The 17,613-nt window shown below is 45.4% G+C and overlaps 1 protein-coding gene across 1 annotated transcript in view; it reads right to left on the bottom strand.

Annotated features, from left to right (window-relative positions):
* Window positions 1-17,317, bottom strand: part of Lrguk (leucine rich repeats and guanylate kinase domain containing) — a 114,600-nt gene extending 97,283 nt beyond the window's left edge. Inside the window, exons 1-4 of the mRNA XM_005365801.3 lie at window positions 17,030-17,317; window positions 7,193-7,300; window positions 4,289-4,370; window positions 240-340 (exon numbers count right to left, since the gene is read on the bottom strand). Of these exons, the coding sequence (XP_005365858.1) occupies window positions 240-340; window positions 4,289-4,370; window positions 7,193-7,300; window positions 17,030-17,317 (579 nt within the window). The remainder of the gene's footprint in view (window positions 1-239; window positions 341-4,288; window positions 4,371-7,192; window positions 7,301-17,029) is intronic.
* Window positions 17,318-17,613: the final 296 nt, after the last annotated feature.

Genomic DNA, 17,613 nt, shown 5'->3' with positions numbered 1-17,613 from the left:
ATCCCCCTGACTCACACTGTAACCCATCCCCCCTGACTCACACTGGAAGCTATCCCCCTGACTCACACTGGAAGCTATCCCCCTGACTCACACTGGAAGCTATCCCCCCGACTCACACTGGAAGCTATCCTCCTGACTCACACTGGGAGCTATCCCCCTGACTCCTCTCTATTAGTTCTCTCTTGCTTGTTTAAGTGGCAAGCCCTTACCGTAGATTATTAGAGTATTGATAAGTATACCTTGAGATTTTTGGGTGGCTTGAAATTGAAGAAGGTAGTCAGCCTGTTCTGAGAAGCATTTAGTTCCAGAAGATACGGCATGCAGCTCACACAAGACAAATCTGGGAGCAGAAAAGGTGAATCAACAAGATACTAGAAAAAAAATCATTAAGCATGTTATATCAGAACACACATTTTTTTTCCAGACACGATCGCATTGTTCAGTCCTGGTTGGCCTGGAATTCGCTATGTAGGCCAGGCTGGTCTAGAACTTAGATTCACCGGCTTTCTGTCTCCCAAGTGCTAGGATTAAAGGTGCTACCACACCTGGCCAAATTAGAATAACTTTGAATTATGCCCATTGCAAGCACATCGCAAATATTTCAGCTGAGTCAAATTAATAAAAATGAACGATGTGTGAAGTGCTCTTTTAAAGTGTAGAACAGAGGAGAGCAGGGTGTAGGAGGAGGGTGGGGGAGACGAGGGGGAGACGAACCACAAAACGCACCTTGTTCTAATGTCGTAACAGTAGCCACCACATTATAAGTTGACGTAAAAAAATCATTTGGTGTGGGACAATCTGTATTCTGTCAATTATGCTTTAAATAAATGCTGATTGGTCGGTCAGTAGCCAGGCAGGAAGTATAGGCAAGACAACCAGACAGGAAGTAGAGGCGGGGCAAGGAGAACAGGAATATTCTGGGAAGAAGGAAGCTCTTTCTGCAGTCCCGCCCAGACACTGGAGAAGGAAGATGTGACCACTCATGTTCCCACAGTCTGCCAACCCCATGTGCTTCCAACAGCACCAGCCTTCCAGAAAAGGATGCGAAGCTAAAGCATTAGATGCTCCTCTTGGTAATCAGCTCCTAAATAACTGAATTAGGCCTTTTCAGAAGACTGAAAATAACACAATTAGGGAACTCTGTTGCTAATTCAATTTTGTTTTAGTTGGACTTAATCCTAAATCCCATTAATTATTTGAGGTGATTTAGACCCCTTTCTTGTTACTGTGCTTTGACTCTGGCTCGGTCCAAAAGTACATCTGAGTTCTGCATTTTATCTTAAGCGTTCTATTCCCAGACTTGGTGCTAAATAAAACACCGTGCTAGTGGAGGCCACACACAGAATCCCACGCAAAGTGTGATTCTGACTCAGCGTTTGCCATTGTCTCTCTCTCTACAGGAGAGGCACACTGGGCATTGGAATGAAAGAATCCACATGGCGGGGGTTCTCCAGCCTTCTTGCTATAGGTGGTTCCTTTCAGTAAGGGGTTTGGTGGTAGCGCCCCTTTTCTCTCTCATTCTGGAGGACACAGAGAACCAGGACAGCCATGCCAACCACAGGCAAAGCGAGACCATGCCAAGTGGTGCAGACAAATGCAGAGTGGGAGGAGGTGGCACACAGCTGTGTCTTGGGCCAGGCTGGCAGGGATGACTGTGCCATCTTGCATTTGGTGATGGTTTGGATGAGCAACTGTCATCTTGGGCTTGCTGGTGGCAGTGTTTGGGCTTAGGAGGTATGGCTTGTTGTAGGAAGTACACCACTGCGGGCAGGCTTTGAGGTTTTAAAAGCCATACACCATTCCTAGCTCCCTCTGCTTCCCGTTTGAGGTTCGAGATGCGTGCTCTGTTCTCTCAGCGTCCAGCTGCGGTCACCATGTCTGCTACCTTCTGCTATGCTGTCACCATTATGGGCTCTAATCCTCTGGAACCATAACCATAATAAACTCTTCCTTCTAGATTGCTTTGGCCTTAGAATTCTATCGCAGAAACAGAAAAGTAATTAGTATGCCAGAGCAAGGCTCTCCAAAGCCAGATAATTCCCACCAACGTCTACTTCAGGTCTGTGGATTAAACAATTGCCTAGCCGTGAGCATCTCTGAAAGAGGGGATGCACTGGAATATTGCCATTCCGGTAGAAATCAATGGGTCAGTCAAGGCAGGCTGCCATGGGATGGAACCTATGGGACGTCAGATGCTTAGCAGTCTATACCTATGCGCCTGCGTCTGTCCATTCTGCAGTCTGTCCAGGCTGCATGTCTGTTAAAAGGGCTCTCAATTCTATTTGTCTCCACTGAGTCCCTGAACTCCTGCTGGAGTTCATCTTTAACGCCAATCGCATGGGTATTTGTTTTAAAGGAGAAGCATCAGCTAATATTTAGACCGATACAATGAGATGGTAACAACACCTCATACTCTGTACATAGCTGGGGCTTTAAAAATCACTGCGACCGTGCTGACGTCCACGCAGTCACTCCTTGGTGCAGTAACCTCTTCGTCCACCAGATGGCAGGAGCACCTTACGGCTTCACTGGTTCTGGACCAGCAACATCAGCCTTATCCTTGTTTACCTCAAACCAACCCTTACCACAGTTCTACCGAGTCAGAAACTCTGAGGGTGGGATTCAGCCATCTATGCACTAACAGACCCTGCTACACACAAGCTATGCTGCTGAAAACTGAAATGTGGTCTACCTCTGAACTCCTGTAAAGCTGACATCCCCCAAAGAAAAACACACTGCCATACCAATACACACAATAGAGAGGGTCATAAAGAATCAAGGAGGTGTGGTCTGCATAGAGACTGCCTTGAGTGGCAGGCTATGAAGCTAGGTCTCTTCTTGCTATTGACATTGAACATCATCAGAGCCTTCCACGAGGCTGCAATTTCTTATTCAGTAAGAGTGAAAAATCAATCTCAGAGACTGGGATGAGCAGAGCACAGCAGCCTTGTAGGGGTGGGGTGGGCAGAGCACAATCAGCCTTGTAGGGGTGGAGTGGGCAGAGCACAATCAGCCTTGTAGGGGTGGGGTAGGCAGAGCACAGCAGCCTTGCAGGGGTGGGGTGGGCAGAGCACAATCAGCCTTGTAGGGGTGGGATGGGAAGACACAATCAGCTTTGCAGGGGTGGGGTGGGCAGAGCACAATCAGCCTTGTAGGGGTGGGGTGGGCAGAGCAGTCCTGCCAGTAGCAGCTAAATGCCTTCCTGGCGGTTGGGTCACCACACATCTGAGCCTTGCTTTAAGTAACTTGGAGGAAGAGGGACAGGGCGGGGATTCAGAGAGAACAAGACAGGACCCCAGCTTTACTGCTCAGTATTCATTCCAGAATTTTCTCTGTTCGTGTTTGCTATTTTCTAAAATGGGTTTGGAAAAGCATGTCACAGTCTCTCCAACAGTGGTATTTGGAGTAGGATCTGACGCTTGTCTGCACTCAGGGGCCGGACTTTAATTATCAGTCAGATGAGAGGAACTGGAAAACGAAATTGAGAGACCATTAACAGCAGCAGTGAGGCCTGCTCTAAGGCAGCTGAAAGCAGCAAGCAGAGAGACGCTCAGTGGAGAGAGATCAGAAATAAGTATTTGCTTGTGTCTCTAGAAGTCTAAAGGAAAAGATGTATAGTGTTAAAATCAAATAAGATCTGAAAATTCAAAACAAGGACCAGGCTTTAAAGAAAATATGATGATTTTGGAATTATGTTCATTAAGTGTGAAGGAAGGAAGGCGTAATGGCAAACACAGTCAGAAGGTGTGGTCAGAAGAGTCAGCTAAACCGACAGAGAGGGGCCAGGACTGACACCAGGACAGAGAGGGGCCAGGGCTTAACCCATAATAGAGGGAGCTAGCCAGGATGAGACCAAAGTGTAAAAGCCAAATAAAATGTCCATGAGAGGGCGGGGTAGCTAATTCATCTGAGCTAAATAGCCAGCTGAAGAAAAGGGTGTCATCAAACATTCTGCAGGTACTGAAGGGATACCAACTCCTGTGGGGCTCCCTGGGAGCACCCCAACTGTGTCGAAACACTGAAGGCCTACCTGTCTGCTCTTCCTTTGTAGATCATTGTCCCCTCTCTCTCTCTCTCTCTCTCTCTCTCTCTCTCTCTCCCCCTCCCTCTCTCCCTCCCTCTCTCTCATTCTATCTCTCTTTCTCCAAAGAAAGCAATAAGTCAATATTTAAATTGATCTACAAATCACTTTTATCAAACTCAGTATTATAAAACCACATTAAATTCTGTAGATGGTAAATTTTCGCACTACTTCAGTGATCAATCCTCTTGGCTGACAATCACGTACCTTCGATTTTGTTCACTGAAAGATTCAACTTCTGTAGGTGAACATAGTTACACAGAATGCTGATGTCGATTAAGTCGCAGTGCTGAGAGGAAGGAAAGGGGGAAGGCTTTAATATGGCTTTTACCGCGTTCACGGGAGCCTTCCCGCAACAGCTAGAAACAACGCCGACCGAAAGAAAGCCAGAGTTTCTTCCGAAGGATACAAGCGAGAGAATAAACTCTAAGGCCCGCTACTAATGAGATCTCAAAACCCCACCAAAAAAAAAAAAAAAAATGTATTCCTTCTGAAGAAATTCTAGTCAGTTGGGCGTGGTAGCACATGCTTTTAATCAAGGTAGAGGCAAGTGAATCTCTGTGAGTCTGAGGCTGGCCAGGACTGCACAGTCAAACCCTGTCTCCAATAGAAGAAGAAAGAAATTATTAGCCTAAGAAATTAGTGTTAGCAGCAAGGACACACCGCATGAAAAGGTAAAGGGCAGCGGTGTTCACGGGAGCCTTTAGAACAGTCTGAAATGAAATAAAGTACAGCAGTAAAGACCACGTTTTCATCTCGCCAAAGAGAAGCCAGTACCGAGCATGTAAGTGACGTTTTAGGAATACGCCACAGGTCACCAGGAGACTGTTAACCACACAGCGATCCCAGCAGATCCAACAGCAGCAGAACAGACAGGGGAAACACAGAGAGGGGTGTGGCCAAGCCTGAAGCCGCAAAGCAGCTTGGGAGTCGCAGTCTCCTGCTCCGCTGAGGCTCCGTCCAAAGTTCAGGCCAGCAAGGTAGTCATGGGAAGTTCTGGGGGAGCTGGGAGAGAATCTGAGCCCACGGGATGACGACTTCTGCTGGTGGCATATGTCACGGGCAGACAACAAAGCCAAAGGCGACTAATAAAAAAAGCCTTTTTTTTTTTTTTTTGGTTTTTCGAGACAGGGTTTCTCTGTAGCTTTGGAGCCTGTCCTGGAACTCCCTTGGTAGACCAGGCTGGCCTCGAACTCACAGAGATCCGCCTGCCTCTGCCTCCAGAGGGCTGGGATTACAGGCGTGCGCCACCACCGCCCGGCGACAGTTTGAATTTTGCATGCAAGTGGATGGAAGCAGAAAACACTATCAACAGCCAAGAGACTATCTGCTAAAGCCTTTTGACAGCAAGTTCTCACATCGGGGAGTGATGGCTGTTTAAGGGGGGCTGCTGCAAGAGACAGGTCAGTACTGAGTGCCTACTGTGTGCCTCATTGTGCCTAGTCAGGAGACAGAGAGGGGCTGAGTTCTAGTGTGCCTTCAAGAATTTAGGACTTGGGCAGAGGCGGAGATGTGTATACAAGTAATTAGAGGAAGTCCAATAAACAATAATAATCATTATATAATTATTATATACAATGATATTATATAATATTATACATAATTATATAACAATATTAATATATAATACTATTGTGTGATGCATGTTATATATTACACATAATATATAATTATATAATAATAATATTATGTGTAGCCTAAGTAAGATATGAGGAGGGGAAATCACTGAACCAGTACATGTACTCAGTGAGACAGTTTATTGAGGCCAAGTAATTCAGCACTTAATATCTCAACAGTACGGAGGTCAGGGGCAAAATAAGTTAAGCTCCATCCCTCTGGCTGAAATAAGATTTAAAGGATTGCTTTTTTGGCAGATCAATTTAAGGCCTGGCGCTACATACATAAGTAGACTATTGGTTACAATGGGCCTTGACGCGGCAGAACTGGCTGCTAGAATCAACTATCTCAATGTCTTACACAGTGCTGTGTGTACAGGGTATGCCTGCCACAGCTGAGTGCCTGAGCCCTCTACAGAAGGCTAGCCACTGCCAGGGAGGGAAAAGCTGAGCTTGGTACGCTGACCCCGAAGGACATGCTATGAAGCCAGCACAGAGGACAACACCTCAGTAGTCACAGCAGAACACTTTGGCAATGCATTAGCCCAGTCGGGAGTGAGCCAGGTCAGGAAGCTGTAGCAAATTTTCCATGTGCTTTTAAAATAAAAGTACCTGTAGAGGGTATATCTGTATAGGTGTGGGAACACATGTGTGCAACCGGTGCACATGCGTGTGTGTACATGAGCTATGGAGGAGTCTTCTTCAGTTGCCCCACCTGCTATACCGAAGCTGCCTCTCTCAGTGAACCTGGCGCTCACCCATCCATCTAGACAAGGCTGCCGTGCCAGCACGCCTGGGATCTGAACCCCAGCCTTCGCGTTACACAGCCAGCACTGTAGCCGCTGAACCAGCTCCCCAGCCCCTTGATGTCTTTTTTTTTTTTAATGGAGGCAAAAAGAGTTCAATTATTTTTCTAGGACTATGAACAGCAGAGAGGCTGAACTGTGGGTGGCCGGCTCTTGCACCCCCAAGCCGTCAAAGCTGAGCCCGATCCTGTGCTGCTCTGGACTAGGACTGAAATCTTGAAGACTGGAGAACAACAATGGATTCTTTGGCTTTGACGGCAGGCATCTATGAAAATAAAGGACAGCTCAGAGCTACTCATTTCTCGATATGAGAGGAACATCGATTATCAGAATAATAGGTTCCAGGGATTCAGACACGAAATTTAGCTCTGCTTTGGCAGATCAGAGGGAAAATTCTTACAGGGTTTTTGATTGGTTTTACAAATCCAAACTCAACTTCCTGAAGAAAGCATTGATTACTATAACATAGACTACCTAGGATGAAAGTGAGTGCAGAGAAAATGGAAACAAAGGAATTTGGGGAGCTGATCCTGGGATGGCCGTGGTTCCCTGAAGCCTAACACTTACACATGCATCTCCATCGAACACAAGGCCCTGATGTTTGCCGCCACGACAAAAGCTGTGAGTACCAAAGAAGGCGAATGCCATCTGTCCGTGTTGCCGCCCTGCAATGACCCTGTCATACTCACTGATAAATTCAGGTTGAGGTAGACCTGCTCCGTCCCAGGGCCCGACCACCCCAACTCACTGAGTGCTTCGGCCACAGCCTCCTCTCTCAGGATCCCATCAAACTCCGCCTGCAGAAAGCAAATGGTGGACAAAGAATGTGTATTAGAAAGGCAACCATCTGCTTTGTCCTACCCTGCTCCCAGGGAAAATCTGACTGCATGGAAGGCATTACATACGCCACATGGCTAAGTAAATGCCCACATCAAAGTCATGTCTAGCTGCCGCTGACTTATTGGCTGGTCACTTCATGTGGTGCTTGATGCTGAGACAACATTGTGGCCAGAGGAACGTCAGATTTCGTGGTCCTGTGTAAGAGCTCCTACAGCCCCGGAGTAGGCAATTCTCATCTCCATTTTACAGAGGAAGTAACTAAGAGGTTACATTGCTCAAAATGACATAACGGCATGTGACAGAGCTGGAATAAAAACCCAATCTGTCTGCCCCCAAGGCAATTCTGTACTGGGCTACCTGCCCACACCTCAAAGGATGCATCAAATGAAGGCACTAATGTCTCAAAATCTGGTATTCTTGCTGAACAAACCAAGTCCTCAGCTCACTTTCCAGAAACTGTTTTTGTCAGATCCATCCAATTTACAAGATGATGTCGTGGGTGCCTGTCACTTCCAGGAGGAGGCTCGCCCTTTGGTCTATAGCCGACGGATGGGCATGGCATTTCCCCTGTGGTGGCAGACAGAAGAGACGACACGCTAGTCTATCCTGCATGTCCACTGCCTTGAACTCTATAATGGCCAGCAAGGACACCGACATCAGCACGATGGCAGAAAACAGTCGTCATGGCAGCCACTCTAGGTACTTAACCACGATGAGTGTATTAACTGTGATGGGAAAAGATACACTCTTTAGTTCTTTACCAACCCAGGAGCCAAGAATGCTGTTTGGGTTGTTGGTCCTGAGGACCTAAGTAGATAGACTCGTGTTGCTCTAAGAGTTTTTCTCCACAGGGACTATTGCCTACATGGAGATAGTACATTGTCCTTTGGAATCAGCTGGACTCGGTTTGAACTTCACCTCTGCCACGTGACTTGGGGGAGGTAAAGCTTTCTCTGAGCCTCACTTCTCTACCTATAAACAGAAAGTATGTTTTTCTTTAAAGACGTTCTAGACACACCGTTCCTCCAAAGTAGGCTGCTTTTGGGGATATTGATTGTTTTGAGTTGAAGGCACTTGAAAAAAAACAGTAAATGCAAGGGGAGGCTTTCTCCGAACTGCTTTTATCTACAGAGGCAGATCCTTCAAAAGGAACTCGATTGTTAGAAATCCCCTCCCCGGGAGTTTCATCAACTGGAGGAGATTGACCCCTAGCACAGGAGCAGAGAGAGGCTGACACCACCGTGAGGCGAGCTTTGTCACAGCCCCTCATGGCTCCCATCTATTCTAAGAGTCTGTGAATCCTGCCACAAAAGCATCTGCCCCCCCCCCGGGTCCCCACCCCCTTTAGTGACCTACATTCCCTCTACCCTTCTTCCCCTGTTAACATGGTGTGGAAGCGCTCAAACCCCACATAAAACATTTCCCAGGGCAGCTGGTGACTCCGTAGGTGGAGGCACTCGCCTCCAGTCCCGAGGACCTGGGTTTCGTCATCAAGAGCCACGTGGTAGAAGAAGAGAGTCAGTTCCTACAAGCTGCCCTCTGACCTCCACATGTGTGGCACACACATGGATGAATTGTAATCAATTTTTTGACATTTATTTATCTTATGTGTATGAGTGTTTTGCCTGTATATATGTATGTGCACCACACGCATCCAGTGCCCAAGGAGGACAGAAGAGTGATGTGGGAGTGTCATATATCAATCTGTTGATTTCATTGGTTAAGCAATAAAGAAACTGCTTGGCCTCATAGGTTAAAACATAGGTGGGAGGAGTAAACAGAATGAAAGGCTGGGAGAAAGAAGCTGAGTCAGAGAGTCGCCATGATTCTCCTGTTCCAGACAGATGCAGGTTAAGATCATTTCTGGTAAGCCAGCTCGTGGGCTACACAGATTATAAGAAATGGGCTAGTCCAGGTGCGAGAGTTAGCCAAGAAAAGGCTAGATATAATGGGCCAAGCAGTGTTTAAAAGAATACAGTTTCTGTGTAATTATTTCGGGGCATAAGCTAGAGCTAGCCATGTGGGCGGCCGGGTGCTGGGGACGCAGCCCCGCCGCTCCTATTTCAACAGAAGAGGGTGTTGGAAGCCATGTAACTCGAGTTATGGATGGTTGTGAGCTACCAGTTGGGTGCTGGGAACCAAACCAGGGTCCTCTGCAAGTGCTCTAACTGATGACTCCAGACCCTGTAAACATTTGTCTGTCTGTCTGTCTATTTATCTATCTATCTACATATCTATCTATCTATCTATCTATCTATCATCTGTTTACCTGTCTTCTTATTTGTTTATTTTTATATGCATGGATGTTTTATCTGTGTGTATATGTCTGTGTACCATATACATACCTAGTGCCCATGCAAGTCAGAAAAGGGCTTTAGATTCCCTGGAGCTATGATGTGGGAGTGATTTCTTTCTAATCTGTTGCTTTCATTGGTTAATTAATAAAGAAACTGCCTAGGTTCATTTGATAGGCCAACCCTTAGGTGGGTGGAGTAAACAAAACAGAATGCTGGGAGAAAGAAGCTGAGTTCGCCATGATTCTCCCACTCCAGACAGATGCAGGTTAAGATCTTCCCTGGCAAGCCACCTCGTGGGCTACACAGATTATTAGAAATGGGTTAGATCAATATCTAAGAGCTAGCCAATAAGAGGCTGGAACTAATGGGTCAGGCACTGTTTACAAGAATACAGTTTCCATGTAATTATTTCGGATAAAGCTAGCCGTGCTGGCGGTCGGGTGCTGGGAACGTAGCCCAACCGCCTGCATTACAACAGAGCTAGAGTTACAGATGAGGTTATGAGCCACAATGTGGGTGTTAGAAATCAAACCTGGGTCCTCTGGAAGAGCAGTCAGCGCTCTTAACCACTGAGCCATCTCAGTAGCCCCAACCCTTCCTTATTTGGTACTGGAAATCTAACTAGTACTCAGTGCTAGTGAAGTTGTGGCTATTGGAGGAGAATCTACAACCAGCAATGTACTAACCCAGCAAAACCCCTATCAACAATCTATAAACACCTGTCCTTATACAACCACAGATACATACAGTCTTCACCCTTCACCATGGAGACCACCAAAAAAAAAAAATCCTGTAATAACGAGTTTTTTGGGGTTGGTTTGCTTTTTTTCCAGACAGGGCTTCTCTGTATAGCTCTGACTACACTGGAACTCACTCTGTAGACCAGGCTAAGCCTCAAACTCTGAGAGTTCTGGGATTAAAGGCATGCACCACTACCACCCAGTCTGTGTAATAAATTTTTTTAAAAAAATCTTTTCCTATGATATCTCCAATGGATGTAATATTAAAACCAATATGGCCATGTCCTAGTCTGTTAACCTGTCCATTGTCACTTTATTTCATAGGTCCAGCTATGAAAGCTAGAAGATTGGGGAGGTCATCATTTCTCTCCTACCCCTTCTTTTAATGTTTTAAAGAGAAAGAAAAAGTAATATACAGAAAGCTCTTGGCACAGTGCCTGAAACACATTAAATGTTTCAATAAATGTCCTATGTGCCACTGTCCCATAGCTGTCTCACTGCTCACAAGTGGGGAAAGCATTCATGCCTATACAGAAAAATACTGCTGGCCTATGTAAAACCTAGGAGGTAGTGGGGTGGAGGGAATGCTGCCTTCTTTCCGAACTTCCCACCCGGAGCTCCACAGGTCATCTGACCTCACCCCACTCCACTTCCGTACTTATTCCAGCAGGGAGACCTGCTTGTCACCATAGCTGTGGACATCAGGGTGGACACAAGTGCCGGCATTTTCTCAGATCCCTAAGGCAAGGCTCCACACAGTAAGCCCCTCTATAGCCTACTTTGTAATCCCAGGAACTGCCTTAGTCCAGACTCTTCCTGCTCCCCTATAGATATTGCTAGAACCCTACTACCCTCTCATCTAAACGTACGTGGTCACCAGGAACCGCTCATCAAGTGTGTGCCCAGGCAGGGCACGCAGCCCTCTACAGCCTACCCTACCTTAGGTACTTTTTCTGCTCTTGCCTGTAACCCCTGAGTGCAGCTGTACCGATCTCTGGATGTGGTACTTTAGGTGCTAATTGCTGTGTCTTACTCTTATGTCACGCTGAGAGCAGGGACCATATGTCTTCAATCAGATTTTCATCTTCTGTCTTAATAGCTGCTATCATTTATTACATCTGTAACTTCTGAGAGTCTACTCTAGCTACCAGATATTATATTGGAGACTTTAAAGTAGTCTCTTACTAAATTTGAAGTATCTAACTATCCTGATGAACAGGCATTATCGCACGCCTCGAGTTACTGGCAAAGGGTGTGTCAAATTTTGGGCCAAGACACGGTCAAAGTGTGCTTTCTATTAAGCAATCACTCCATAAATGTTTGTTCAATAAGGCGAAAATCACTTAATGAGCTCTAGGTAGCTGTGTCAGAATGTCCTGCTGGCCTGGTGTCAGAGGAATAGCAAGCAACCCCCGCCAGCTATAAACCCTCGCTGGGCCATAAGTGGCGGGATACGAGTCACACCCAGCCCTAATCAATCCTTTGTGTTACAGATACCTTTTGTTGCCCTATGTGAATCTTTTTTTCTTTCCTTTTTGAGATTGTTTTAAACTTTATTTTTTTTAAAAAAGAAAACAACTATCTTTTTTCATTTTACATATAAATCTCAATTCCCACTCCCTCTTCTCCTCCCATTCCCTCCACCTTCCACCCCACCCCAGCCCCACCCCACCCCCACTAAGGAGTGGTCCTTAGAGAGGATAAGGCACATTGCTTTGAGGAAGGACCTAGGCCCTTTGTACTATATCTAGGCTGAGCAAGGTATCCATCCAAAAAGCCAGTACAAGCAGTAGGGGTAAATCCTGTGCCACTACCAGTGGCCCCTCAGTCTGCCCCAGCCATACAACTGTCACCCACATTCAGAGGGCCTAGTTTGGTCCTATGCTGGTTCCTTCCCTGTCCAGCCAGAGTTGGTGAGCTCCCATTAGCTCAGGTAAGCTGTTTCAGTGGGTGTCCCCATCATGGTCTTGACCTCTTTGCTCATCTTCTCACTCCTCCCACTCTTCGGCTGGACTTTGAAAGCTCAGCCCAGTGCTCTGCTGTGGATCTCTGCCTCTGTTTCCATCAGTTGCTGGATGAAGGTTTATGGTGACATTTAAGATCTAAGTACAGGGCAAGGCCAGCTCAGGCACCCTCTCCACTATTGTTTAGGGCCTTAGCTGCGGTCATCCTTGTGGATTCCTGTGAGCTTCTCTAGAGCCAGGTTTCTTGCTAGCTCCATAATGGTTCCCTCAATCAAAGTATCTCTTCCTTGCTCTCCATCCCTGTTCTTACTCCATCTTGTCTATCCCCTTCCCTCAAGTTCTCCCACTCCCCTTCCCCTCCCCTTCTACCCTCCCCTCCCCACCCCCAGGATCCCAATTTTGTCAGGAGATCTTGTCTATTTCCCCTTCCCAGGGGGATCTATATATGTTTTTATTGGGGTTCACCTTGTTGCTTAGCTACTCGTTATCCTTTGCTCTACAGCTAGCATCCACTTATGAGTGACTGCATGCCATGTTCACCTTTCTGGGTCTGGGTTACCGACTCAGAATGGCTTTTTTCTGGTTCCTCCATTTGCATGTAAATTCCAAGATGTCATTGTTTTTTGTTTTTTTTTTTTGTTTGTTTGTTTTTTACCACTGAGTAGTAAGTACTCCATTAGGTAAATGTACCACATTTTCTTTATCCATTCTTCGGTTGAGGGGCATCTAGGGTTGTTTCCAGGTTCTGGCTATTACAAATAATGCTGCTATGAACATAGCTGAACAAATGTCCTTGTAGTATGATTGAGTAGCCTTTGGGTATATGCCCAAGAGTGATATTGCTGGGTCCTGAGGTAGGTGGATTCCCAATTTTCTGAGAAACCACCATACTGACTTCCAGAGTGGTGGTACAAGTTTGCATTCCCACCAGCAATGGAGGAGTGTTCACATTACTCCACATCCTCTCCAGCATAAGCTATTGTTGATGTTGTAATCCTAACAAAATTAATCTATAAATTCAATACAATCCCCATCAAAACCCCAACACAATTCTTCATAGACCTTAAAAGAACAATAATCAACTTCATATGGAAAAACAAAAACCCCAGGATAGCCAAAACAATCCTGCACAATAAAGGAACTTTCAGAAGCATCACCATCCCTGACATCAAGCTCTATTATAGAGCTACAGTAATTAAAACAGCTTTGTATTGGCATAAAAACAGAATGGCTGACCAATGGAATCAAATCGAAGACCTGGATATTAATCCATATACCACGAACACCTGACTTTTGACAAAGAAGGCTAAAATTATACAATGTAAAAAGAAAGCATCTTCAACAAATGGTGCTGGCATAACTAGATATCAACATGCTGAAGAATGCAAATAGACCCGTATCAATGCCCATGCACAAAACTCAAGTCCAAATGGATTAAAGACCTCAATATAAATAAATCCAGCCACAATGAACCTGATAGAAGAGAAAGTGGGAAGTAGCATTGAATGCACGGGCACAGGATACTACTTCCTAAATATAACACCAGTAAGACAGACACTGAGAGCAATAATAAATGGGACCTCCTGAAACTGAGAAGCTTCTGTAAAGCAAAGGACACAGTCAATAAGACAATAAGGCAGCCTACTGAATGGGAAAAGATCTTCACCAACCTCACATCAGACAGAGGACTGCGCTCCAAAATGTATAAAGAACTCAAGAAATTAGAAATCAGAATTCTAAATAATCCAATTTAAAAAATGGGGTACAGATCTAAACAGAGAATTCTCAACAGAAGAATTTCAAATGGCCAAAAGATACTTAAGGAAATGTTCAACATCCTTAGCCATCAGGGTGTGCAAATCAAAACGACTCTGTGATACCATCTTACACCAGTCACAATGGCTAAGATCAAAAACGCCCTATGCAAATCTTGTCTGAGAGTTTCCCATGGATACAAAGCCGATGCAAAACCTGGTTAAGGAAAACCCAGAAAATCGTGGTATACCTCATGAATCAGGTATTTGCACTTGGCAGCATATTTTTGGAAGCTGCATTCAGATTGTTTTGAGCATATGAAAATCTACTGGCTAAAGTGTAAACACAGAGCTAAGGGAAAGGGCTTCAGTCCATGGAGACTGGAGGTCCCTGCAGCTGTAAGTCCCTGTGGCTGCAAAGGCTAAGTTCATTCTCAAAGTGTGGCGGAGTCTTCATTTCACCGACTTGCATGAACCCACACATCCGCACTGCGATACCTGCGGCAGGTAGCAGTTTAAACATGGGAGTTACTATTATAGTATCAGGACTATATTGTGTCAAGTATTTAAAGTTTTATTAAGTTTTTATGTGTATGTGTGTTTGCACATGTCTGGATATCATAGGACAATTTGAGGAGCCAAGTCTCTTCTTCCACCCACAGGGTCAAGGAATCGATTGAACACAGGTCATCAGGCTTGGCAGCAAGTATCTTTACCGGCAAAGCTTTCTCATGGGCCTTATGCTAAGCACTTTACTTACATATAGGATATCATTTAGTCATCTTATGAGACAGCGATGACTAGCAAACCTGTATTTGAGGTCTAGATAAGCTAAGTAACTTATTCAAAATCTTGCTACTAACAAAAGGTTAACCCAGGTCTCGACCATAAAGCCTTTCATCCCAAAGACAGTGGGTGCTTGCTCCAAGCAGCTGGTCTCAACTGCTTCTCTTAAATTCATTAGGGCTCCTGGAGTTTGAAGCTAGCTGCATTGTTGGTTATGACTACCACATTATTACCCATAAGATGTGGGAAATAAACCACTCAACACGAATGCACACTTCTTTATAACTCTTCAGTTCAGTTTATAACTTTTCATTCCACATTTTAAAGCCTAAGCCATACCATGAAAAGCCAAAGTCAGTATCAATACCTAGAATGTAACTAGAATACATAATAAACTTCTCTTTCTCAGCGTATTCACCGAACCAGCAAGGACGAACCAGTTGAATGGCCCCTTCTATGGCTTGTTAATGACGTGCTGAAGACAGATTAACGATGGCACTAATGAACCCAGAGCCAAGGAGCTTTTGCTAATTAGAATCATAAAGTATGCTGGTGGTTCATTTGTGAATTCCTCTGGGGTAGAAGGTGGTGGAAACCATACAAACATTTCAAAGGAGCAAAAACACCGCTGCATTTGTGGTAGTCACAAGCTGAAGGCAGCAAAATTAACCAACAAAGGAAGAATAAAATAAATAATGGCCTTTTGTTTGTTTAAGTTTGTTTTTATTCTTTTATTATTATTTTTAAGGCAGGGTGTAGACCAAGATGACCTCTAACTCAGGACTACCTTCCTATCTCTGCCTCCAGTGCTGGGAGTGTAGGTAGGCACACCATTTCTGGTACCCTTCTAAGGCCAACATCAAGCAAAATCAGGATGGAACTAGACCACAAAGAGAGAAGTGTAAAAAGAGACAAAATGAGGGATGAGGGTGGGGGGATCAATCCAATATTCAAAGTGAACAAAAAGGCATTACAGACAAGAGCCCAAAGAAGAGCAGAATCAGAGTAACAGAAGGTTAGTGGAGGAAGAATAAGAAAATAAGACAAACCAGGAAAGGAGCTTATTCAAGGAATACTGAGAAGAAAAATGTTTGACATCAGGGAGAAAGGTGACTAGGAGATGACACAGAGGTCAAGAAGCTGAAGCGATTGATTTCTATGCCAAAGGAAAAGAAGGGGTCCAATAGAAAGGTAAGAATTGAAATTAAGAAAAATATTGATTCTGAGTAGCTAAAACAAAGAGAAAAGTCTGTGTGTGGGAGAGGAACAAATCAATTTATGATTTTGAAAAAAGAGCAATTATTAGAAGCCAATAGAAGGAAGAAATGGAACGCAGTGAAAAAGGAGACGAGGGTAAGAAAGGGCAGCCAAGTGTGTGGGAATACAGTCAAGTGTTGAAAATGGGATTGGGTGAGTAGGGGGAAAAATATGTAGAAAACCAGCTAAGAATTGGGAATGCTGAGAGCACTCCCACAACCCAAATATTCTCACGAATGAGGGTAAGCTGTCTCTCTGACCATGCTATGGTTCCCTTCTTGACCAGGAAGTGTGGCGAATCCTTTAGTAGGCTTATACCCTAGGAGATGCAATATGTAAAACTTTTAAGTTATTTGGACTTTGTCGGAGGATATGGATTATTTCAAAAAGGCAATTTTTCACCCCGGAGGAAGGAGGAAGATGAGCCCACAACCGGGGAAGAGTACAGAAGGACTTCAGTTTGGAGAGACACACTGGGATATCAAAAACCTCTTGATGCTAAGGTAGCAACTTTAGCAAGGGGTAATTTTGAAAGCATTAACCCCATAACCTCCATACAAATAACACAGATAATTTTTCATAATGGCAGTGGGTAATCTGACATATAAGAAACCACGAAAAGAAAGCAGATATTTAGAGGGCTTCTGTCCTCTCAAACCCCTGTGCCCCCACCCCGCTCCGACCCCAGAGAGGAGGTGAAGAACACCAGAAACAGAACAGAAATGAGCAGCAAAGAAAAGTCCTCGCCATCTGGGAAAGGGGCGCCTGGCCAGAATGAGTGGGGTGCAGAAGTGCAGAAGCGAGCTGCAACTGAGGCAGCCAGGTTTGGCAGCTGGAGGAAGCCCGGGGCTGGGGTGAGGATGCAGATGGGAGTGGGAGAAGGCACACCTCCAAATTCAGCATTTCGGACTCCTCTGACTCTTCCGAGGATTCCTCTTCGCCCTGCGCTTCCGTCTCCGTTTCCTGAGAGCGGCGGATGAGCTGCTGGAGGAGGTGGGAGGAGGCGCTTTTGAAAGTACCTCTTGTTCTCTGTCCCATGGGAAAAGGAGGCCATTGTGTCCGAGGACGTTTTGCTGCGAGCGATAGTATTGCCTGGATTACAGCGCGAGGGGCGCCCAAGCCCTGCTGGAGAGAGGGCCCTTTCCCTCTCGAGGGACCTTTCTCGTAGGCAGCCATATTGTTTATATGCGTTACCTAGGAGATTGACGTCCTGACCAGCGGCGCCGCAAAGACTTCTGGGGGTTGTAGTCCCACCGCTCCGGGCTCACTCATGCTGTTGGCATCTATGTGGGCAGTCACTTTTGCAGTACTTTTCCCTGCTGCTTCTTTTATTTTCCTCTCTTCCCTACGTTCAGTCGCTAGTTTTGTTCCTTTTTGATTGTGTTTTTGTCCTCCTTTTCACCCCTTTTCTTTGTCTCCTACTGTCTGCCTTTGATGACATTCATACAAGCATCTCCAGTCTTGCTTCATGC

The sequence above is a fragment of the Microtus ochrogaster genome, unplaced genomic scaffold (genome assembly GCF_000317375.1).
Source record: "Microtus ochrogaster isolate Prairie Vole_2 unplaced genomic scaffold, MicOch1.0 UNK4, whole genome shotgun sequence".
Classification (NCBI taxonomy): domain Eukaryota; kingdom Metazoa; phylum Chordata; class Mammalia; order Rodentia; family Cricetidae; genus Microtus; species Microtus ochrogaster.
Note: the sequence above shows the minus strand (reverse complement) of the source record. Positions and strands in the feature narration are given on the sequence as shown.